Here is a 25,263-nt window from a genome sequence, read left to right as displayed (position 1 = left end):
CTCAGTGACTGTAGAGCGAGCATTTTCAAAAAGACATGCCGTTCACTGTGTGCCAGTCCTGAAAACCAGTCCAGTCCTTTATTACTGGGGGTAACTAATTCATCACGGGCATTAATAACTAATAATTAATAAGTAATGACCACCATTTGGCTACTGATTCATCCTGTGGAACTGCTATTAGTTTTTAATGCTGCTGACTTGGAAACTTCCTCTAGATTCTCAAAGTGACAATTAGAGCTGTTAACTGTAACGTCAATCAATGTCTATGATGTGTAAGACTGTAGACGTCGTAGACTGAGCTAATCCCATGGCCATTAGGAAAATACTGGAGAGCACTCAATCGAATAAAAAACTAAGTGCCCTATAGAAAAACGAATAAAATATCCTAAAGTCTATCGATATCTTCTAGGGCAATTTTGTTATTATTGTGTTGGGCTTCTTTTGGGCTAAAAAAAAAAAACATTTTGCCAATTTTACCAAATCAAAAATGTTCAACAATATGTCTTCTACAGCCTTCAGGTTTCACTGACTTTGCAGACTTTTCCATCTCACTGAAATCCATCGGAGAGCTGCTCTGATGGCTAGATCTATAGCCCTTATCTCAATTTCCCAGACAGCTCTTAAACAGTCATTTAAGTTGAATTCTTATCAGTTTGATCATAATTTAGGTTAAAGGTTTATGAGTTGTCAGGAAAGTAGAGATAATGGTTACAGATCGAACCATCAGAGCAACCTGAAGAAGAAGGAACAGCCTGCAGAGTCAATGAAACAAAAAGCTGTAGAAGACAGATAATTTTTAATAAAGACCAACGGGAAAAACGCCTTTTATCCCAAAATAAGCACAATGCAATAATACAGAAAAAATGCCCCCTAAAAGCACCAGTATCTATAGCCTTTAAGACATTATATGGCATAAACCTTACATATCACTGGAGAGGAGGGTGAATCACCCACACCCTCTCAACCCTTCTCAAGTGATGAAAGATCCCGCCATTCAAGTTGTAGAATAATTTTATAATGATATGTTCATTCTATTTCGTACAACTATAAAATCAGTCAGTGTGGTTTACCTTGAAGCAAGGACTGATCCAGTCCTGAAACCAATCATATACACCCACTTAAAATTATAGTAAAAACATCTACCTCTAACCTGAGGTGAATTGTGGATTCTGTGATAGCAGCACCTACACAAAAAAAGTAAAAATCCCTTTAATATGATATCAAACGTTTTCTCCAAGTGTTCCATCGCATGTTCACTGGAAATGTTGTATTTGTTGCCAACATGTTTATATGATTGCACCTCTTTCATCCAGTATTTAGCCTATATTTACATGTTACTATTTAGATTCTGCCGATATCTCTGAATCAAGTACAAAACGAAGTGATATGGATACTCCACGTACACAAATGACTAATGACACAGATACTTCATCTCCTCCTTTAAAAGAACAAGCAAAGCTAAACATGTCCTCACTTATTCTTTTGGATCACCTTGGGAAGATTTGTATGCACCTTAAAAGAGCATTGGTAAGACATTTTCCTAGTGAATTACCTCTTTTATGCTTCCTGAAGTGCAGTGACGGCCATTAAATGGTTTTTAGTGTTATGCAATGTATTTAAAATTTTACATATTTTATTTTGTAGCACTAACACACTTTACTTCTACTATTACAAATTCATATTCTCCTGACACCTGAGCAAAATATTTAAATGACTATACCCAATGCATATAAGGCAAATTTATATATTTATTACGAACTTTCTAAGATTTTGACCCCTTTTTAACCCCTTTTCCAGCCACATAATCCATTTTGTGCATCACAATTTTGCAGGTTTTGGCACATCGAGGAGGACATTGGACTTTACTACAGAATGCTGGTCGAGTACTATGGAACCTTGTACTTGAAATACAGCTAATCACTAAAGCTTACGATGCAAATAAAGGATTCTTGCCCATCACAAGAGATCGCCTGAACAATGAAATTTGGATGCCATTCTATTTTGCGGCAGACACCATGCTTGATATGATTGTCACATTACAAAAGACTGGTTCAGTTCAGGTAATTTTGATATTAGTGTATGTCTATGACCGTGCATATTTTAAGGAAGATATTTATAAAATTTCATTAAGTTATGTATTTGTTGTTATTTTGGGCAGTGGTCACAACTTTTCGGTTTGTGTAGGCCTCTTGTTCTGCAGCTGTGTTGACTAATGTTTGAACAGTGGAAAACTGATTTCTACATCTCATATAAATTAAAGGGTATTCACAACTCAGATATGTATAATATATCCACAGAATATGCCATAAACACCTTCATTAGAGGGTGGAGTTCCCCAAACCATGTCCCGCTTGGTGAGAAATGCTTGACTATTTCCCTAGCAGTGAATTAAGAGAGTCACGCACACGTGCTCAGCTTTTCATTCAGTCTCCATCTGGATAAGGCGTCAGTCGGTTTGGATCTCCACATGGGACCTGTATCTATCAGACATTTATGGCATATTGTGTGGTTGGTAATGCCACTTTAACCTATATAAAAGCTGTCTAGTCTACTGAGGTTTGGTGAACAGATCTTAACTAGCGCAAACTCTCAAAGCTCTTTTGAAACTGCAGGTTATACGGTTAACCTCAAGCCTTACCCATAAACATTATTAGGAAAATAAATCATTTAGCTTGAAAAAATAGCCTGAAGTGGAGTTTTTTTATGCTGCCCTCACCACTTTTCCAGAAGGGGGCGTTGTAAAATCAGGAAGGGGGCTTGACCAGCCTCCACAACACATTTATCCTAATTTACGCCAGTTGTCTAGCACAAATGGAGCTAGAAATCTACTGCAGCTCAGGGCTGCTGTAGATTTCTGTTTGGGCACATGGACTGACGGAGTATGTTCCAAATTTATGATAAAATGATGATGAAGAGAGAAGCCGGAGTCATAAATACCAGGAGAGTCGAGAAGTACCAAAGGAGTCCGCAAAGAATAGTCAGGTGGAAGCCGAGGTCAATATACCAGGAAGGATGCGCAGTACAGGAGAAGCAGGCAAAGGATCGTCAGGGAACAGGATCAGGTAAGTATACAAGTATCCAACAAACGCCAGGAACCTAAATTAACAGGCAACCTGTGGCCAGCAGGCTGCCTGTATTTATAGTGGGGAGTGAGGGTCATGTGACGTGGCCAGTGTCACATGACCAACAGTCCAACCAGTCGAGCACCGAGTGATCAGCTCAGCACTCAAGGCAGACCTAGGAGCAGGGAGCCTCCCAGCTAGCAAAGCCGCCCTGGGAACGAGGTCAAACACAAATCCTTGCTCCCGAAGCTGAGCAGCAGGTCTGTGGCTGATGGAAGACTAAGTGCGCCTTCGGCACCCCGTTACAGCGGGCCTTTCTGGTGGCCGGGATTGTGGGAGCACGCATAGCCATGCATGTACAGCAACTCCCATCGAGGCCACCTTGTAACTGCACAGCAGCAGTGGCCATAGCCCCTAGATACGAGCAGTGTATAATGTGATGGCAAAATGAATCAAGCCAGCAAAGGAAGCAATATGGAGAATCACAATACATTAGTAAGTGTCTTTTATTAACTTTCTCTACATGATAAATGCCTTGTGCTGAAGTGAGAATACCCCTTTAATTTGTGCCAAAAAACAGGTGTACATGCTTTGCAGCCAGGTGTAAACTGGGAACTGGGGAAACTAAAATTGGCCACATGATGTGTGTTCATATCGACAGGTAGGCGAGGTCAGCAGTACCATAGTGCAGCACAAAATACCATCCAAGCAGAACCAAATATCACAGTTCAGCTCAAGGAACTGCACCATAAGCTGCCTCTCTTTTGGGGCTATCAATAGCTGCTAAATGATGTCCTCTTCCTCCCATCGTCTCTCATTAAGATAAGTAGCAAGGGGCGAGATGCAGGCCACAGCACCAAGCCAGCCCTACCTTTAGCATGCTTCCCCCATTAAAAACCCATATAGTGCCCCAAATGGCCAAGCAAAGAAGAAAAAAATAAAATACCTAGGTGCCGTTCCATGTCGCTGTCACGGGTGCAGGCCACAGGCCCTTTCCAGACACACCACTTGCACCATGCCATGCTGCAGTATTCAAATAATTCATCCTCCTGAGAACAGTGAAACCCTCCGGAATTCAATTGTATCTGCGGACACCAGCATGGTACATAAGTACCTGATGCTCCCAGTGCTAATTTCTGCTCAGATCATTAAGTACCGGAACAGCGGCAGTGAGGATGACTCCGGCTCTGGGCCCTCCAGTTTGTTTAAAAGCCAGAAAACTGGCGTAAATTAAGATAAATTTGATGCTGCGTCTGGCCACGCACCCTCAACACCTTTGCCACACCCCTTTTAGAAAAGTGGCTTGGACGGAAAAAAAGGGGAGATGTGACAATTGTTTTAAAAGTCTCCGTTAAAAAGTTGCACCTGTTACTATTGGCCATGACTTATCAGGAAATTAGAATAGTTTAGTTGGACATGGCATGGCTTAAAGATGTGCAAAAGTTGAATTCTGATAATACAAACTTTTTATCTTCTTAAAATTGTTGTTTCACCAGTTAGCAGAAGCCTTCTGATTCTTAGGGTGCTCATTTATTTCTAAAATGATTCTAAAAAAATGTTTCACATTCATGACACATCAGCAGAAGAACATTTTTAAAATATATTTTCAAAGGATGTCACAAAAATCTAAACATAGTTCAAAGCCATAAGCATAAAAATAAAATGAACTTTAAAATTGGGCTTTCATTAATATCTTGAAATGTAACACTAGTTTTTATGAATGTGTTTAGAGCTAATGAAGATGAAACTTTTGCTTGCTTTGTAGCGCGTACAGAATTATACTTGCTATGTTCTCTATATAACATCTGTTAAGTTCAGAAAGACTATTAAATATGTATGAGTATCTAGAATACTTGAGATCAGCAGTCTTGGACCAAATTTTAATAGAGTGTATATCAGAAATGTATTTACTAATGGCTTATAGAACACCTTTAGGGCCCATTCACATGACCGTAATGGCTCCGTTCCTCTGGCTGTGTGCACTCCGTGCTGCAGATGTGCACCCATTGACTTGAATGGGTCCACGATCTTCAAAATATAGCAGAAGATAGGACATGTCCTATCTTTTGCAGAGCGGAGAGCACGGATCGGAAGCCCACTGAAACTCTACAAAGCGCTTCCGTGGGCTTTCGGGTCCGTGCTTCTGCACTGCAAAAGATAGATCATGTCCAGTCTTTTGTCATACTTTGCGGATTGGGGACCCATTCAAGTCAAAGGGTTTGCACCGCAATACGGGATTCACACGGCCTGTGCCTGTGTATTGCGGACCACAACACTGGCGCGGCAGTCATACACCGTGTGAATGAGCACTTAGCGGGGTTATCCAATACTTTGTAAAAGTTTGCAGGGGAGCACCCAAGCTTAAAAAAAATAATATAGAAGCTGAACTCACTTATTAAAGGTACCTCTGATCGAACCGGCAGTGACGATGTTATGTCTGTTGTTCACGTGACTGCTCAACTAATTACTGACCTGACTGGTCACATGCTGTTTATGTACCATTGACCTCTGAGACATGTGATTGGCTGAGTGAGTACGTGAACAATGGATGTCACATCAGCACTTTTGGTCCGATAGGGGCTGAAAGCTCTGGGGACCTGACCCACAGCACTAGACTGGAGGGACCTTTAGTAGGTTAGTTACTTTTCTTTATTTTATTTTTATTTTTAAATGAACCATGCTGTTTACAAAGTGTTGGACATCCCCGATATCACAATATAATTTTATGCTTCACAAATGCTATCCTGCTTAGAGAAATATTTCATAAATTACTACTGAGTAATCATAAAGGGGCATTAATTTCTTATAATGTTATTGCTAGGATATGCCTTAACATTATGATCGCCAGGGGCGATCCCTCCTGGTGATCCCCCCTGGCAACTTAGTGTAGCACACACTACTCTACATCATTATCTAACTGCTACACCTCTAGACTAACACTGGAACTAGTGTGAAGCTAATGCTAAGATGTCCTATAGGGCTTGTCCTACAATGGACATTTATCACCTATACTCCGGATAGTTGAATTCTCAGTTTCCAGTATTGAGACTGTCACTGATCACTAGTCTAAGAATCTCATTCCTCCTCACTGTAGTCATGAACTCTGAAGGAAGCAGAAGTCAAGCGTGAGCAGTAGGCGATTGACGGAGACAGCCAAGTACAGCGCTCCCCTGTTTCACCCTTAGATACTGAGTGGCAAGGGCACATGCTCCATTCAGTTTCCTACTCACTGAGGTTGTTCCACAGTACCGGGTCTTCATCAAACACCCTATGTTGTTCTTTGTGTTACCCTGTGTGCCAATATGCCCTATACTTCTTCTGCATCTTCCTTTATTAACACTCTCAGATGTACTGTCAACGCTGGACGGTAGTGAAGTGCGATTACCAGTATGGTTCACTAAACATATGGCTGTGATATATCGCTTACCATATTTAGCACTTTCACTTATATTTTAAAATGCACAGAAGAATAATCTGTTTAACTAGTAAATATTCGTCATACCCATGAGAAATTAAGATGTTTCACGAACAGGCAAAGATAAAACGTTACATTTAGTCCAGTCAATTAAAAGTGTCCATAGAGCAGAGCGAATCAGAGGAATAAAGCTGCTGGCAAACAGTAGTTCATGCTACACATGATTCATTAGTGTCTTGAACAAACTCTGGTGTAATGCCAACACACATTACTCTTTCCCGGTCACAGTTTATATGTTCCCTTCTGAGTCTTTATTTTAAACACAATATAAAGCTTTCTGCAGTAGTGTTGATCTTTACATCCCGGTTCTGCCCGTTGAAAAGACGACGCAAAGAAAATTTTATGATGTTAATATATATGAATAAAAGTCCGCTCAGTTATGTCTTCATTGGAAAGTATAGTGCATTGTGTTCTCACCTTAGATGGGAAAATAAAACACACCTCCATTACTCTACTTTTTCTCACTCTGCTTTATGTGAGCCCTAAATGTGCATCAGACAATGAATTGGGTCCAAGAGGAGAGCTTAATTTAAAGGGCCTCACTACACTGCTCCACAATAGATGCTAATGTGATCCTGCCTACAATATGCCATCATGGCTGAGCAGCGACAAAGATTCATAGCTAATCCCTTCTGTTAGCTGTTGAATTAGTGTGCGTCAGTATTACAGGTCAATAAGTGTCAGGTCTAATTTATACTAATGGTCTTAACTGTGCAGTGCACCAAGCTTCAAGTTGACAGCAGCAGTGGCAGTAACAGTGTGCACAAAGATTCATAGCTAGTCCCTGCAGGAGCTGTGTCCAAATGGCTCCTTAGTGGAACAAAATAAAGAAATGGAGGCTGCGCCAATAAAGTAGTGGAGAAAAAAATGTTCTTTTAATGCATGTTGTGGCAGTCAAAACACATGATTTTTAATCCCTTCTGTTAGCTGTTGAATCACTGTGCATCAGTATTACAGGTCAATGTTAATTTATCGCTGTGGACTTAACTGCGCAGTGTCCCAAAATTCAAGTAGTGGCCCAATGACAGAGTGGGAGCAGTGGCAGCATCAACAATATCAATAATCGTGGCAATAGTGGCCCCATGACAGAGTGGGGAGGGTGGTAGCCGCAGCATTAGCAGTAGTTGCCCTATGACTGAGTGGGGAAAATGGTGGCAGCAGAAGTAGTGGCAGTGGTGGCCCCATGACAGAGCGGGGAAGGTGGCAGCAGCAATAGTGGCCCCATGACAGTGTGGGGATTATTATTATTTTTTTATTTGCTTTGAGGCATGGGGGTCTGATCTGAGGTATGGGGGTCATTTAAATTGGGAGTCTCTTCTGAAGTTTGAATGAGAGGGGGTCTTATTATTGGGGCTGTGATCTGAGGTCTTATTGGGGGTCATTCATATTGGGGTCTGAGCTGAGGTCTTATTGGGATCCTATTAACATTGGGGGTCTTATATGAGGTCTGATTGAGGGTCTTATTAACATTGGGGGTCTGATTGGTGGTCTGATCTGAGGTCTAATGAAAAATATTTTTTTCTTATTCTACTTTGCTAAAACCTAGGTGCATCTTATGGGCAGGGGTGTCCTACAGGGTGAAAAATATGGTACATGTTAACCTAATGTTAAAGTTATACTTACCTTTAACCATTGCATCCTGAAACTACATATGAAAAGTACCTTATGGTGCAGTAGATGACTGGCAGTTGAATCCAATGAACTGTTGAGGAATTCCAGGAGTGACACAAGAAGAAATCCCCCTCCCCCCACATATTCTACTACATACTACCACAGTCAACTACATGGAAAGGGAGGGACTGTAGTACCAGTAACTTGGCCAGGCATGCATACTATTGTCTTTTTGCAATCACCTCAGTGATTGATTGCTGTCGAAACAAGTAACAAGGAGGAGGAGGAGCATCAGGAGCAATAGACAATATTGAAGTCCATGGGAAGGAACGATAGCTTCCTTCTGACATTGACGAGTCCTGACTGTTGGAGGGCCCAGGCAACTGTCTGTTGGATTTAGTGTACAGTAACTGTACCAGTAATGTAAAGGATTAACTATGAATGTCGCAGAAGTTGAACAAGATGCACACAGTATTTTAATTCTATACAGTATAAAAAATAAGAGATTAACTGCAGATGTGTCAACAGTTCAGCAGGATGCAGACAACTATATTAGACCACCCTTTAATACTAAGGCACAGTAATTCTATATATAAAATAATAGATTAACTGCAAATGTGTCAGCAGTTCAACAAGATACGGGTGGTAATATATTAGACCGCCCTTTAATACTGAGGCACAGTAATTCTATTTCTGAGTCGCTTCTGGTCCCGCACCGCCGCTGCTGCTTCTTCCTGTATGCGGATTAAAACTTTCAGTGTCACGGGGGAGCAGCCAATGGCAGACGGGGACAAGCCTGCCATTGGCTGCTCCCCCCCAACACCGGATGTTTTCATCCGTGTACAGGGAAAAGCAGCAGCGGCAGTCAAGGGACCAGGAGCGCCGAGGGGAGCGGGTAAGTATATTCCCACAGAGGGGCCCGACACATGGGAGGGCTGTTAACTGTGAATTTGTCAGCAGTTCAACAAAATAAGACGGCAATATATTAGACCACCCTTTAATACTGAGGCACGGTAATTCTATATATAAAATAAAATATTAACTGCAAATTTTTCAGCAGTTCAACAAGATGCACGCGGCGATATATTAGACCGCCTTGTAATAGTGTGGCATAGTAATTCTATATATAAACTAACAGATCAACTGGGATTGTGGTAGCAGGTGAACCAGATGCACACATCAATATATTAGACCACCCTTTACTACTGATGCACAGTAATTCTATATATAATCTAACAGATTAACTGGGATTGTGGCAGCAGGTGAACAAGATGCACATGGCGATTAAACTCAACCTGCACTGTCCGTGCAGTCTCCCTATGCTGTCCCTATGCTATCCCTGTAGTGTATAAAAACTTATCCTATGATCTTCTTGCACTTTCCTTATCCAATATTCTACAATTAAAAGCTGTCGGCAATACTGTCCCTAGCTCATAATAGCTTATCACGACTCTCATTAAGCTCAGCTCACAGTAAATGGTGAAGACCGAATGGGATGAGGGGATGGCTGTCTTCTGATTGGCTAGCTGCTTATGGGTTATATAATGTTCCCGGACTTCTTACTTTCACTTTTTAACACGTACAGCAGCCATTTTAGAAAAAATCTGATTCATTAACATGAAGCATGAGGAAATTCGGCTTCAAGGGGGAATAAAATTTTCCCTAAACTTCAGATCGAATTCCGCTTTGAATGCTTCAATTCGCTCAACACTAGTTGTAACCTATAGCTAATTAAGAAAAGAAAAAAAAAACACCTTGCGTGGTCTTACTGTTCCGACTCGGCTACTCTATTCCCGGCTGCTTCTGGTCCCTGCCAGACCGAAAGTGGCTTTTTCCTATCACTGCAGCAGCCAAGCTCAGTGGTCACATGGGCACATCACATTTGGGTCTCATGCAAATAGCCTGTCTCACCGTATGCTGTATTACAGAGGTGTTCTTTTCTAGAAGCATTGCACTTGTAGTAGCATGCTGATAAATACAATCTTCATGTGCCATGAGTGAATAATGCAATGATCTTGTTTTTTGTTCTTAGGTCATTGATGACAGTGAAAAGTTTAGTGTCCCAAGCTGCATGGGTAATATTGCAGATGAAGAGGGTGGATCTAACTTGAAGTTTGAATATCCCTTTGATGATGTGACTATAATTGACATGCGTTGGATATGTGATGTAATAATGAAAGCCTTGGAAGTTTTATACTCCTTGCAAAGATGGGAAGCATTGGTGCATATAGCGGTGCAATTTAATATACTCTCTCAGTAAGTAGATTTACACTGATATATAAATAGTTGCTGCAGATATGTTTTATACTTAAGTGTTCAAATCCAATGCTGCTAATTTTGAGTGAATATATATATATATATATATATATATATATCAGGGTGGATAAAAATCAATGATTTAAAAAAAAAATTGATTTGATTTAAATCAGATTTTTTTTTAATATAAAATGCTTTTTGAGGAAAATATATTACCATCCAAAGGTTATTCCATCATGAAATAAAGATTAGTTTTTTAATTATGTAGAATAAGACTGTATATGTTTTTTTTTTTTTTTTTTGGTACATAAATTCCATTAATCCATTCACAATGTCATGCTCTTCCAGAGGCTTTTGTAAGATTATTGGGCAGTTTATCTGCCTACAAGATATTATCACAGATGCTTGGTTTACTTTTGCAGTTCTCAAAACTGAATTTGACTCAGCAGAGATCACATGCCTCTTCTTCACAGCAAAAATGTTATAACATGAACAGAGTTGAGAAAAAGACCTTAATCCTAACTTCTACAAACCTATGAATACAGAATCAACCTAATCAAACTAATATGAAAAGTTGTTATTCTAAAAATCTTCATCTACTTGCATATTATAAGTTATACCAGCAAGAATTAGTCTTTATGTAGAAAACTATGATTTAAATCAAGCCTTACTGACTAGTGATTTAAATCATGATTTAAATCAGTTTGATTTAAATTAAATCCACCCTGATTTTTTTTTTTATATATATATATATATATATATATAATATATTAATATGATATTCCATTATTACAGTGAGAGGTTTACTGAACAAGTCACACCACTGTTGGTTCATGCACAAAGGAAGCTGACTGGCAAAATATTTGACAAAAAAGGACCTCATGTTAATTCCTATAGTGATGAAAAGGTTAGTGACTGAATATCATTTTTTTGCATATTTATTGTTTAATGTTTGTACTGACATGGATTCACCTTCATTTCCTGAATGGTAAGAATAATTTAGCATTATAATTTAATTCTAATTTATTTCTTTGTAAAATAGATGAGAGCTTTAGCAAACTTCTGGTCCTTTTGATCCTTATATATAGTTATTAATCACCGTGTTTCCTCAGTTATTATTGTTTCTCTTTTTTCTGTATAAGTTTACATTTTTCTGTTCAGCACCAGTATAAAGACCTGGTCACTCTTACTTTAGTTGCTCTGTAGGTTTGTGCGGCTGTTCTGTTCTGAAGCTCAATAATTGAGCACATCAGTCATACATCCTATCCAGTACTGGTAAGCATTGTGCTTTCGCTCAGAGTGTGCTTCGGTCAGCACAGAAAAAAGTATAAGTGTTTGTGTGTGGCTAAAAATTAGTGTCGATGAAATGATTGCAGTAATATACCTTGACTGGATTTAATAAAATGTCCACTTTGGCAAAATCCTCTTAGATTTCTCTCCGAAAAGTTTTTAATGCTCAGAAGCGTCTTAGTGCTACATTATGAGTATGGGGTACTGCCAATTTGTTTGGCGTGCTCATCATTTTAGACTGGATAGAAGCTGTCTAGAAGTAGAAACCATGGAGAGAAAACAGTCTGAATATATTTGATATTAAGGTTTTTATAAGGACTGCATTAAAGGTTATGTCCAAGTTCTGTTACTGTTCCAAACTGCTGGGAGCCTGGTACCTCCTCAGCAGAGCCAAATACCACAATGCGAGAAGAAAAGATGCTGCAATGGCGCAAATCCACTCGTGGAAACGGACATAAAACTTCGATCTGGATATTCCTTTTTTTATTTAAAGAAAGTGCATAGCCATGTAAACAACATGTTTCGGGGACTAATAGTTCCCCTTTATCAGGTTGAAGGGGAACCTGATGAAGGGGAACCTGATGAAGGGGAACCTGATGAAGGGGAACTTTTAGTCCCCGAAACGCTTTGTTTACATGGCTATGCACTTTCTTTAAATAAAAAAAGGAATATCCAGATTGAAGTTTCATGTCGGTTTCCACCAGTGGATTTGCGCCATTGCAGCATCTTTTCTTCTCGACAAGCACTCTCTGGAGGATTGGACCCCCTTTCCAGGAGAGATATTACCTGCGGCTGCAGACCTGTGGAATTGGATTTTACTCCATTCATATCTACAATAGAGTTGTGCCTATCCTTAGCACAACTCAATAAGGTGAGCCTTGCTCTTTCTTTTCAATAATTTAATTTATTTAAATGTACTATACTATTGTGCGCCCCTTTCTTTCTCTCTCTCTCCCACCACCCCACTTGTGGTTCGAGTGGAGGTTAGAGACGTCCCCTTCTACAAATACCACAGTGCAGCACAATATAGTGCACCATCAAAACCAAATTCCACAGTGCACCAGAAAATAATGCCACAGCAGCACAAAATACCTCCCCGGAAGATGCCCTACTATGGTAGCCAGCACCATATTCTGTCCTCCTACTCCAGTTGAACTCAGGAGTCAAAAGGGGACCTGCAGCTGCCAGCCTGGTACCTAGGTGCTTGATGGTCTCAGGTCTAGGATCGTCAGATTGTCATTTACTTGGCTGGCGGCCATGAGGAGGGCTCTGTGGCCCCCTGGGCATTGCCCCACTGAGAAGTTTCCCTGTAGGGCAGGGATGTCAAACTTGTGGCCCCCCAGCTGTTGCAAAACTACAACTCCCATCATGCCTGGGCATACTACAGCTATCAGGGAATGATGGGAGTTGTAGTTTTGCAACATCTGGAAGGCCATGAGTTTGACATCCATGCTGTAGGGTCTATGGCCAGTTCGCCCCTTTATGGAATGTCACAGCTGCAGCTAAAACAATATGTCATGCCTGCAGTCCAATGGAAAGTACAGAACAATGACACTGGATTAGAGGAAACTTGGTAAGGTAAGGAGGTAAATTATTATTATTTTTTTTCATTTTAACAGGCTCCTGGCAGTTTGGAAAAAAGATCTTGGAAAACCTCTTTAACTCCTTCCCTCCTGTATGCATTTTACAACTTAGTGACTAATCAATTTTTTTCAAATTTGTAACGTTGCATTTTAAGAGCTCTAGCGTTTTTATTTTTCTGTCGATAGAGCCGTATGAGGGCCTGTTTTTTGGGGGGTACACATATCTTACTGTTTAACTTATATTAACTCTTCCTGTGGGGGACAGGGAAAAACATTGCTGTACAAAGACAGATGAGGGCTTGATTTTTGCAGGACGACTTGTAGTTTCCATTGGTGTCATTTTGTGGTAATAACACTTTTTGATTTGATTTCTTTTCATTCTTCTTTTTTTGGTGACTAATACACAAAATAAAATAATTCTATCATATTTTTTTAAAAGTTTTCACTGCGTTTCTCGTGCAGTATAAATTACGTGTTAATTGCAAAAACAGGTGTCATGTTACTTTTACAAAGTCGCTGAAATAAAGATACTTTTCTCTACTTTGGCTATTGAAGCTGTACTTTTTCAAAAACGGCCCAGATCAGTGATTCTGCCGATCCCATCAGTTAGACCTCTTTCACACAGGCGTCAGTTTTTTTGCCCGGATAAGAGGCGGGTGCGTTGCGGGAAAATGCGCGATTTTTCCACGTGAGTGTAAAACATTGTCATGCGTTTTGCACTCGCGTGAGAAAAATCGCACATGTTTGGTACCCAAACCCGAACTTCTTCACAGAAGTTCGGGCTTGGGATTGATGTTCTGAAGATTGTATTATTTTCCCTTATAACATGGTTATAAGGGAAAATAATAGCATTCTGAATACAGAATGCAGCGTATAATAGGGCTGAAGGGGTTAAAAAAAAAGAAACAAAAAGTTAACTCACCTTCTCCTCTTGATCGCGTAGTTCCCGGTCTCTTTACTTCTTGAATGAGCTGTGGGCTAAATGACCTGTGGTGATGTCAGATCACATGCTCCAATCACATGGTCCATCGCCGTGGTGATGGAGCATGTGATCTGACGTCATCAAAGGTCCTTTACCTGTATTTAATGCTCACCACAGGTCCTGCTCAACAAAGGAGACACAAGGAGATGCCGGGCTTCGCGATCAAGTGGACTAAGGTGAGTTAAATTATTTTTTATATTTTTTAACCCCTCCAGCACTGTTTTACTATGCATTCTGTATTCAGAATGCTATTATTTTCCCTTATAACCATGTTATAAGGGAAAATAATAATGATCGGGTCTCCATCCCGATCGTTTCCTAGCAACCGTGCGTGAAAATCGCACTGCATCCGCACTTGCTTGCGGATGCTATGCGATTTTAACGTACCCCATTCACTTCTATGGGGCCTGCGTCGCGTGAAAATCGCACAATATAGAGCATGCTGCGATTTTCACTTAACGCACAAGTGATGCGTGAAAATCACTGCTCATGTGCACAGCCCCATAGAAATGAATGGGTCAGGATTCAGTGCGGGTGCAATACGTTCACCGCACGCATCGCACCCGCACGGAAAACTCGCCCGTGTGAAAGGGGCCTTAGAGCAGGAGCCCAGCTGTCATATGAGAGCTGAGATCCTGCTCTTCACTACGTGGGATACCAATGCAACGCTCATTCTAGGCCACCGTAAAAAGGCGGAACAAACCCAGTTAATGACTGCTGTAAAAATAACGTATCGGCGGTCATTAAGGGGTTAAGCTATTAATGTGGGAATTCTGCTTTATACAGTCCCCTCTCATATGCTTGACTATTCTGGGTGTAAATAGAGAAGTGTGTTTGGTTATGACAGAACGCAGGGAGAATAGTTGTGGGCTGGAACCAGGCAGACCACATGCTCATTTCTGAACTCTAGGCTTCATATCCTGACCTTGTTGAAATATCTAGACTCAACAAGCGATATCATTTTAGGCTAAGCCCACATGTCAGTTATTTGGTCAGTTATTTCCATCAGTTATTGTGATCCAAAACCAGATATGAAGCCTACATAGAGATAAGGTATAATGGAAAGATCTGCACCTGTTCTGTGTTTTTGGCATCTGTGGCTTTCACGGACCCATAGACTATAATAGGCGTGATATATCCATGAACAAGGACAAAATAAAGCATGCAGCTGTGCTAAAAACAGAACCACGGACCGTGCTTTAACACTGATGTCTGAATACACACATTAAGATCAACGGGGACGTGTGCTGTACGTGCGGAGAACACGTACAGCACACGTCCATGGAACTCTGACGTGTGAATGAGGCTTTATTCATGATCTCCTGTCCTCCCTGCCCATCTGCTGATTGGCAGCCTTACCTTTCTCATTAGAAGAGAACTAGCAATCATCAGTAGGCAGTTGGGGAAAGCAGGGAATCAAGAATGAGGGCTCATTCACACAAATGTATTTTCTTTCCGTGTCCGTTCAGTTTTTTTGTGTGGATCGTATGCATAAGCATTCATTTCAATGGTTCCGCAAAAACAAAAAAAAAGTGGAAGTCATTATTATTGTCTGCATAACATATAGGACCGTTCTATTATGGTCATGGTGTTCCGTTCTGCAAAATGTGGAATGCACACGGGCGTCATCTGTATTTTTTGCAGACTACAAAATAAATATGGTTGTGTGCATGAGCCCTAACTTTAACTCCCCATTCCATGGACTTGCATTGACATGTGTAATATGATCCCTCTGTGAAGCTGATCCCATCCTGGATGGGTTTAAGACATTTTTCAAAGTAAAATGCAATTAAACGGGAGAGGGTTTAAACAGGTGATAATATGAGAACTAGACATATTAGATATATTACAGAGTTTCTTATGATAGTTTTGTGAAAGGTCAGTGACCAGTTAAGCAATGGCTTTTTTTCTGGTTACTCTTTCATAAAGTGTACGTGCTTATATTAGTCCTATGGACAAATACTTCCATGTCCTATGTGGATCTTTGGAGCAGTTACAGTGTTATTGTTGGTGTCTTTGTTGAATCTTTGATTAATCCCCTGCCTTGCCTGGCCTGTGAGTTATGGTGGGTGACCTTCTCTCGTCAGGTTTGTAGCTGTGCCATATTCTTTCCATTTTGTTATAATGGATATAATGGTGCTCCGTGGGATGTTCAAAGTGTGGGGTATTTTTTATTACCCAATCCTGTTCTATAGTTCTCAAAACTTTGTCTCTGACCTCTTCGGAGGGCTCCTTGGTCTTCATGTTGCTTGTTTGTAGTGTTACAGACTCAGGGGCCTCAGAACAGGTGTATTCATGCTCATGTCATGTGATAGATCATGTGACACTCATATTGCACACAAGGGGACCTTATTTAGCTAAATATGTGATTTTAGAAGTTAATTGTTTGGACCAGACATTATTTTGGGCTTTCATAGAAAAGGGAGTGAATACATATGCAAAATTTTGGCAGGTCCATTAAATCAAATCTAAAGTAAAATCCATTTTTATTCCAGTTTGTAATGCAACAAAAAAGGAAAACACCAAGGGGGTGAATACTTTTGCAAGACACTGTACCTGCTTGATTACCTATCAACAGTATAGGAGGGGTAGATGGGTGGCTGTAACATTTGCACTTGGCTCAAAATATAATAATTTACATTATCTCATGATTTATATTGTAGCCATTTCAGTTACTACAGACTGAGAATTTGTGGCCTTTGGCCCCCCAAAAATGTTTATGCACCCCTAATTTAGAATAAGTGTTTTTTAAACCATTTAAAATGTATGTTGTCAGTATCAGTGGGACTCAATCTCCTTGAATTATAGCATGTACATATAAAGGTCCCCATTATCAGGGTGTCAGGGTCATGATTGCCATCTTCTTTCAGATTTAGTCTTCTGTTGCATTTATTCTTTACTTTTTGCATTCCATAAATGAAGAAAATCACAGGATATAAGAAATGTCTTTCTGTTGTCATCATTGTCTTTGTGGTATTTTCTATTTTTTATAAAAACATATTATTTCCAGTAACTGTTCCTTCTGTTTAACATAAAAAGAACATTATACAGCTTTTCTGCTTTGTTAGATTGGCGTATAACATTTTAGTTATGATATTTTACTCAAGATTAACCTCAGTCTGTCTTCTCCCTTGCTGGATTATCTATAAAACAACATTGTTATTATGGTATCTGAAGAACATGCACATCATAAATTGCTAAACACATTTGTTAACATAAGCCTTCAGAAATGTTCTCTCTTCTCGTTTGCTCTTTAGATGCATTGCAGGAATTACATCGGAAAACAACCGCACGTTGGCACATTCAATAATAAAGTGAGGAACTCTGGAGCCGATATTGATCAGAGAGGACACATTGTTCATTTAGGTCAGAGCTGAGCTACATCTCTTTATGTGACGTGTATTTGTATTCAAAGCAAATAAACCACACTATGTTCTCTCTAGACCGCTATAATGTTTGTATGAAGTGGACTATTTTGTATAACCGCTGGATGATAGCTTGTGGTATTCACTTGACATTTTGCCATTTGACAACATTTATTAAATAAAGATTGATAAAGCAGGGAGTGGCATATTCGAGACTAACAGTACAGGGGATATATATACAGTACAGACCAAAAGTTTGGACACACCTTCTCATTCAAAGAGTTTTCTTTATTTTCATGACTATGAAGGCATCAAAACTATGAATTAACACGTGGAATTATATACATAACAAAAAAGTGTGAAACAACTGAAAATATGTCATATTCTAGGTTCTTTAAAGTAGCCACCTTTTGCTTTGATTACTGCTTTGCACACTCTTGGCATTCTCTTGATGAGCTTCAAGAGGTAGTCACCTGAAATGGTCTTACAACAGTCTTGAAGGAGTTCCCAGAGAAGCTTAGCACTTATTGGCCCTTTTGCCTTCACTCTGCGGTCCAGCTCACCCCAAACCATCTCGATTGGGTTCAGGTCCGGTGACTGTGGAGGCCAGGTCATCTGGCGCAGCACCCCATCACTCTCCTTCATGGTCAAATAGCCCTTACTTTCAAAGTTTTCCCAATTTTTCGGACTGACTGACCTTCATTTCCTAAAGTAATGATGGCCACTCGTTTTTCTTTACTTAGCTGCTTTTTTCTTGCCATAATACAAATTCTAACAGTCTATTCAGTAGGACTGTGTATCCACCTGACCTCTCCTAAACGCAACTGATGGTCCCAACCCCATTTATAAGGCAAGAAATCCCACTTATTAAACCTGACAGGGCACACCTGTGAAGTGAAAACCATTTCAGGTGACTACCTCTTGAAGCTCATCAAGAGAATGCCAAGAGTGTGCAAAGCAGTAATCAAAGCAAAAGGTGGCTACTTTGAAGAACCTAGAATATGACATATTTTCAGTTGTTTCACACTTTTTTGTTATGTATATAATTCCACATGTGTTAATTCATAGTTTTGATGCCTTCAGTGTGAATCTACAATTTTCATAGTCATGAAAATAAAGAAAACTCTTTAAATGAGAAGGTGTGTCCAAACTTTTGGTCTGTACTGTATATATATATATAATTTTTTTTTTGTTTGAAGGGGTTGTGAAAGACTCCCCCCCCCCCCCCCCCCCCCCAACTTGCCCAGACCTGTAAAGGAAAGATTACTTACCTGCTTCCCGGCGCTGGTCCCCGCTCCTTCTCCTCCAGGCCTGTGATTCTCTGCTGGGCTCCTTCAGTGTCAACATCTGGTTTAACATCACCGCAGCCAATCACTGGCCACACCGGAAATCAGCTCCTCTCATGTTGTGACAGATGGTCACATGATGCAAGGGGACCCAGTCTCCGCCATGACTAGTGATGGGCTGTAGCAATGTCAACCCAGAAGCCCAGCGGGGCATCGCAGGCCTGGAGTAGAAGGAGCACGGACCAGCGCCAGGAAGCAGGTAAGTAATCTTTCCTTTATAGATCTGGCCAAGTTGAGGGGCATCCTTGCACTGCCTCTTTAAGCATGTTGTTAGGGTTCAGGATACTAAAATGCCAACACCTATGATCAGTTGAGGTCTGACTGCTGGACTGAGGATAAAGCGCTAGTTTTTTTTGTCATGTCCCCTTTAAAGTTTTCCCTGCATATCAGTGCTCCCTTACGTAGTGCTGTGCTGAAATTACCTGTACAATGGGTGTCTGGGAGTGCCACTGTGCTGCAAAATATTAAAATGGGGATGCAGCCCTATCAATCCTAGGATCTCTGGGGGGAAGGGGGGTCCCAGAAGTCGGGATGTGATAGGAATAGCCCTTTAATCACTATATACATTGTAGGTTCTACAACTTTCTAATATTTCTGGTGCTTCAATTCCTCACCATTTTTAATATTTGAATTTGAATGCTGAAAATGAATGAGAACACTTGTCCCACAGGCTGCAGTTGTATTTGGCTGGTTTCACACGGGCGTGACGGATTTGATCCGGGTGCGTTCAGTGAAAATGCTGCGATTTTGGCACTAAAACAAGTCAGTTTTGTCTGCGATTGCGTTTAGTTGTTCAGTTTTTTCCGCGCGGGTGCAATGCGTTTTGATGCGTTTTTCACGCGCGTGATAAAAAACTGAATGTTTACAAACAACGTCTCTTAGCAACCATCAGTGAAAAACGCATCGCACCCGCACTTGCTTGCGGATGCAATGCGTTTTTCACGCAGCCCCATTCACTTCTATGGGGCCTGTCCTGCGTTACAAACGCAGAATATAGAACATGCTGCGATTTCAAAGCATTGCAGAAGTGATGAGTGAAAAAAAACGCTCATGTACACAGCCCCATTGAAATGAATGGGTCAGGATTCAGTGCGGGTGCTATGCGTTCACGTCACGCACTGCACCCGCGCGGAAATCACGCTCGTGTGAAAGGGACCTTTAGCTGACAGAGCGTTGGCCAGACCAGAGGGAGCTGTAGCCACTTCTTGGCTGAGAAGAGGACTTGCTGTGTATGGTTCTCCAGGCTGGCCAGCCTGTTTAGCTCACAGAGCATTGCCTAGACCGGAAACGATTGTATCTAGTGTAGTTCTCAGCTGACAGCAGGAGTTAGGTGTCTATGGGTTTCAAACCTCTGAATGTAGAAAACAGTGACCCCATTCACTGAAAACAAATGCATATCTCGAAAATGGTTAGGAGCATTTCTATATTATTTCCAGGCAACAGGAAAACCTTTTTAAAAGTACTAAAAAAAGAAGTTGCTCTGAAGGACATACACTTTGGAAATCACACCTGAGCTGTAGCATGCTGTAATACCACACCCATATACAGTTGTGACAACCCCACGCTATTAGTATAGCATGGCAGTAATCGCAAAGCAGTAGCTATGCAAGTAGTGTTAATCAGACAGATGTAAGGGGCTTGCTTCACCTATAAGGGGGCCTTAGCATTGATTTCAGATTGAGGCATACACAGTTTTTTTTTGACAGATTCCATATGAGTCTGACAAGAAATAATCATGGATGCTCTAGTAGATTCTGTATTCCAAAGCTATTTTACCATAGAAGCATTGCCTCTTTTAGGGAATAACTCTGTAATACGACATCATAGGAAGCACCATACGGCATCACACATAGGCCCACATCTACTAATATGAGTGCACACAAGGGGGTGTAGCTTACAGTGAAGAGGCATGGCTTTGTGAGAATAGGCTGTTGTCTAAAACACTAAATTTTACTCCAAAATGATGCCACAAGTTTGGTGTACAATGCTGTTTCATACTAAGCCAATTAGTAGTTGGTATAAAGTTAGACAGAAGTGTCTAAGCATTCACCAGATTTATCATCCGGCTGGAGCAACCGTGATGGATCTGGTGCAGGTCTAGACAGCCAAAATGTACACCATCTACTGGATTACTAAATCTGCCCCTAATGCCTACAGTTCTGTAGTACCAAGCCACCTGCCCATGTGCACGATGCCGAAATGTCACTGCTTGTTTTTTACCCCTAGTGGATTGTATGTCTACATAATATATTGAACTATAGCGTGTGTTTCGCTGCTTACAAAAACTTTCAATAATTGGGAATCTAGAAATTCTTAATTATCCAGTAGTAAATCTAGCAAACCAAAGTGTGTGTGCCTTTGGCTTACTGTGTAAAAACCAAGTTTTTCTCTCATTACAGACGGCACAATGCTTACACGTGTTCCCCTGGACGTGTTTGATACATTTGCTTGCTTCCGTGAAAGTTTACAGAAATCAAAATACTCAAGTCGAGCACTGAAACACAGCAGAAAACTACTCGCTCTACTCCTTGCCTATGGTCAAGGTACACAACGCCATTTTTATATATACTGTATGTACTGCACTGTAAGGCTTCTGCATGCATATGGAATTTTTAACATCCATGTAAAGGTGTTGGTATACTGGAAGAATTAGGCTCTCCACAGGCCTGCTGAAATGTAGACAAGTGGTCAGCGATAAAGAAGGAATATTGTGGTTAGTAATCCATACGTGTGCCTCTGTGGACAGCAATTCAATACAACAGATAAGTTAGCATGCTGACAGCATAGTCAAAATGTCAAAGCTGTGTATCTCAGACTACAATGTTATAAATTACTTCCAGTCGTTTCAGAATGTACCGCTCAAAATAAATTCCTAGAAGTCTGCAGTACAATGCTTTCATAAAAGCATTATAATTGGCTGTGAAAGATTACAAGAGATCAGCGTCACAGAAACCTCAGCCCACTTCAACTGCCATTAATTATTTTTGTAATACATTAGGACAGAGCTTTTTATGGCTGAATTATATCAAAGCTCCTATGTATACTGATCACAGTATTGCAATTAGGAATTAACCATTGATTTCTCAGACTGTAAAATACACTGCCTGTCTCAAAAAAAAGGTCACCACCTGGATTTAACTAAGCAAATAGTTATGAGCCTCCTATTGGATAATTACTGCATGGGCGATTATCTTTCAGCTGGTAACAAGTTATTTAACCCCAACTGGTGCAATGAGTTGCTTCTCATTTCTTAAACAACTATGTCGAAAGACACATCTCGTGGTCTTGGAAAGGTGTTAGTCTGTTTGAGAAGGGTCAAATCATTGGCATGCATTAAGCAGAGAAAACATCTAAGGAGATTGCAGAAACTACTAAAATTGGGTTTAGAACTGTCCAACACATTATTAAAAACAGGAAGGATAGTGGGGACTCATCGTATTCGAAGAAGAAATTTGGCGGGGAAAAAATCCTGAATGATCATGATCGGCGATCACTTAAACATTTGGTGAAATCAAATCGAAGAAAAACAACAGTAGAACTCATGGCTATGTTTAATAGTGAAAGTAAGAGCATTTCCACACGGACAATGCGAAGGTAACTCAAAGGATTGGGACTGAACAGCTGTGTAGCCGTAAGAAAACCACTAATCAGTGAGGCAAACCAGAAAAAAAGGTCTCAATTTGCTAGGGAGCATAAAGATTGGACTCTGGAGCAATGGAAGAAGGTCATGTGGTCTGATGAGTCCAGATGTATCCTGTTCCAGAGTGATTGGCGCATCAGAGTAAGAAGAGAGGCAGATGAAGTGATGCACCCATCATGCCTAGTGCCTACTGTACAAGCCTGTGGGGGCAGTGCTATGATCTGGGGTTGCTGCAGTTGGCCAGGTCTAGGTTCAGCAACAATATGTGCTCCAAAAATGAGGTCAGCTGACTACCTGAACATACTGAATGACCAGGTTATTCCATCAATGGATTTTTTCTTCCCTGATGGCATGGGCATATTCCAAGATGACAATGCCAGGATTCCTCGGGCTCAAATTGTGAAAGAGTGGTTCAGGGAGCATGAGACATCATTTTCACACATGGATTGGCCACCACAGAGTCCAGACCTTAAACCCATTGAGAATCTTTAATCTTTGGTGGCGACTTTTTTTTTGGGACAGGCAGTGTATAAACCCAACGTATTTTACTGATGAATTATAATACTCGTAGGTATGCCATTGTTTTTGCACCAAGGAACTACATGTCACTGTATGGCTCTATGAAAAGAGCATGAAACTAGTTAAGCCATTGCAAAAATACAGCGCTTACATTTAGCTGATTTTATGAGCCTAGCCAAAGAGCTCATGCACACGGTTGTATTATGGCTCTTCATTATAGACGTGCATAACTTCAAAATTCAAAATGCGATGAAGGCAATCTGTAAAAAAGAGCAAAACACATGGATCACACATCCACATGCCATGCATTGGTCTATTTCTTCTCAGCATGATTTATAAACATGTCCATTAGTCACTTTGTATGTTTCGATCAAAATAGGACCACTCACTACTAGGTGGTCTCTTTCGAGTGGGTCCCTACTCTAATTTCTTGCAGCTTCACATAACGACCACCGCCACTGCAACAAAGTACTTGTAGGCGGTGAGACACAACAGCTCAACAACACCCCTTCTGTCAGGCTATGCCACCTTGGAACTAGGCCCCATCAACCCACAGGTATATCATCATAGGAACAGTGGCAACCACAAAAGCTCACCTTTCTATGTGGTCTTAGAAACCAGACTGAGACCAAGTAGGAATTAACCTAATTAAAAACTCCTAGGTAAAATGGAAATGGTGCTGATACTATAAAAAATGAGGAGACAGAACTTCAAATATGGCAATCTGCAGGAAAAAAAAGACTTGGATCGCATATCCATATGCCTTGCATTGATCTATTGCTTTTCAGTATAATTTCTAAACATGTCCATGAGGCACTTTGTATGTTTTGATCAAAATTCATAGGCCCCCACACCATGTCATGGTGGCCTCTTTTGAGTGGGTACCTACTCTAATTTGGAATATTTCAATCCTTAAAGGTAAAATAAACAAAGAAAAACAAAAAATTATTTAAAACAAATCCTCCCTTCACCTACTCCTTTTTATTCTATTTTGTCGCATTCCAAGTAATACTGAGTACAGGGTGGCCCACGAAAAAGTAGCCCGCCTCCAGCGATAGTATGACAAGATGAATGAGGAAGTAAATTTTTATTTTATTTTATCACCCACATGTCAGAAAAGATGCTGAAAGTGGTCCCCGTTTACATCATGCAGCTTCGGGCACGTGGGATCCTGCTTTTGATGCTGGGGATAGTGTTTGTGATGTTTTCCTTGAGTTCATCCAGGAGATGTAGATTATTAGCGGACACACGTGGACAAGTCTGGGGAACGTGGTGGCCATAACCCCTTGCCCACAGTTTGCTTCTCCATAAACAGTTCATGGACCAGTGCCAGTGAGTTCCATGAGGTGTGGCATGTTACCCCATCTTGTTGTCTGGTGTCTGCTGGTTGTAAAACTGTTCAAAGATGTCCAGTAAATTGCAGTATTCACAGTTGATTTGAAGAAAATTGGGCCTACTATTCGTGTTCTTGACACTGCGTACCAAATGCCAATTTTCTGATCGTGAAGTGGTGTTTCGTGAGTCAAATGGGGATTTTCAGCAAACCAGAACCTTATATTCTGGGAATTTACATGACCTGATAAATTAAACTAAGCTTCGTCCGTCATGAAGTACATCAATAAGTCCAAAATGTCTGTCAGCAATCATAGCCAGCAACCAAGTCCAGTAATTTACGTGTTTAGCTTTGTCAGACTCTTTCAGTTCCTGCACACTTATTATTCAGTACGGTTTCAGGTTCAGAGATTTCAGCACTCACAGACACATCATTCATGGTACACCAACTTGCTGATACAGTCTTCAAGTAGATTTTTGGGGGCTACTTGCAATCCGCTGCTGAATTTCATGCACAACTTCAGCTGTCCTGATCGATGGAGGCCTCGGTTTCTTCATGTTTGCAACAGATCCAGTTTGACGCTATTTCCGAACCAGACTCTGAATACAACGTTTAGCTGGTGGTTTTGCTCCTGGGTACTTGTCGGAAAATGTCTCTTGCGTTTCCTTAATTGATCTGTTTCGCACATAGTCTTCCACAATCGCTATCCGCTGTTCCAGGAAGAATACCATCTTTCTGACACAATAGGCTACTTTTATCAAACTAAAAAAATAAATCAGTCTTAGTTGCCTATAGAAACCA

General features: G+C 40.7%; 1 protein-coding gene across 1 annotated transcript in view; it reads left to right on the top strand.

Moving 5' to 3' along the window:
* CFAP54 (cilia and flagella associated protein 54) overlaps positions 1-25,263 on the top strand; it is a 383,858-nt gene that overhangs the window by 204,080 nt on the left and 154,515 nt on the right. Inside the window, exons 36-41 of the mRNA XM_044280574.1 lie at positions 1,346-1,527; positions 1,833-2,060; positions 10,181-10,404; positions 11,200-11,311; positions 17,517-17,625; positions 21,370-21,513. Coding sequence (XP_044136509.1) covers positions 1,346-1,527; positions 1,833-2,060; positions 10,181-10,404; positions 11,200-11,311; positions 17,517-17,625; positions 21,370-21,513 — 999 coding nt within the window. The remainder of the gene's footprint in view (positions 1-1,345; positions 1,528-1,832; positions 2,061-10,180; positions 10,405-11,199; positions 11,312-17,516; positions 17,626-21,369; positions 21,514-25,263) is intronic.

This window comes from Bufo gargarizans, chromosome 2, assembly GCF_014858855.1.
Source record: "Bufo gargarizans isolate SCDJY-AF-19 chromosome 2, ASM1485885v1, whole genome shotgun sequence".
NCBI lineage: Eukaryota > Metazoa > Chordata > Amphibia > Anura > Bufonidae > Bufo > Bufo gargarizans.
This window is presented reverse-complemented; position numbering and strand designations above follow the sequence as displayed.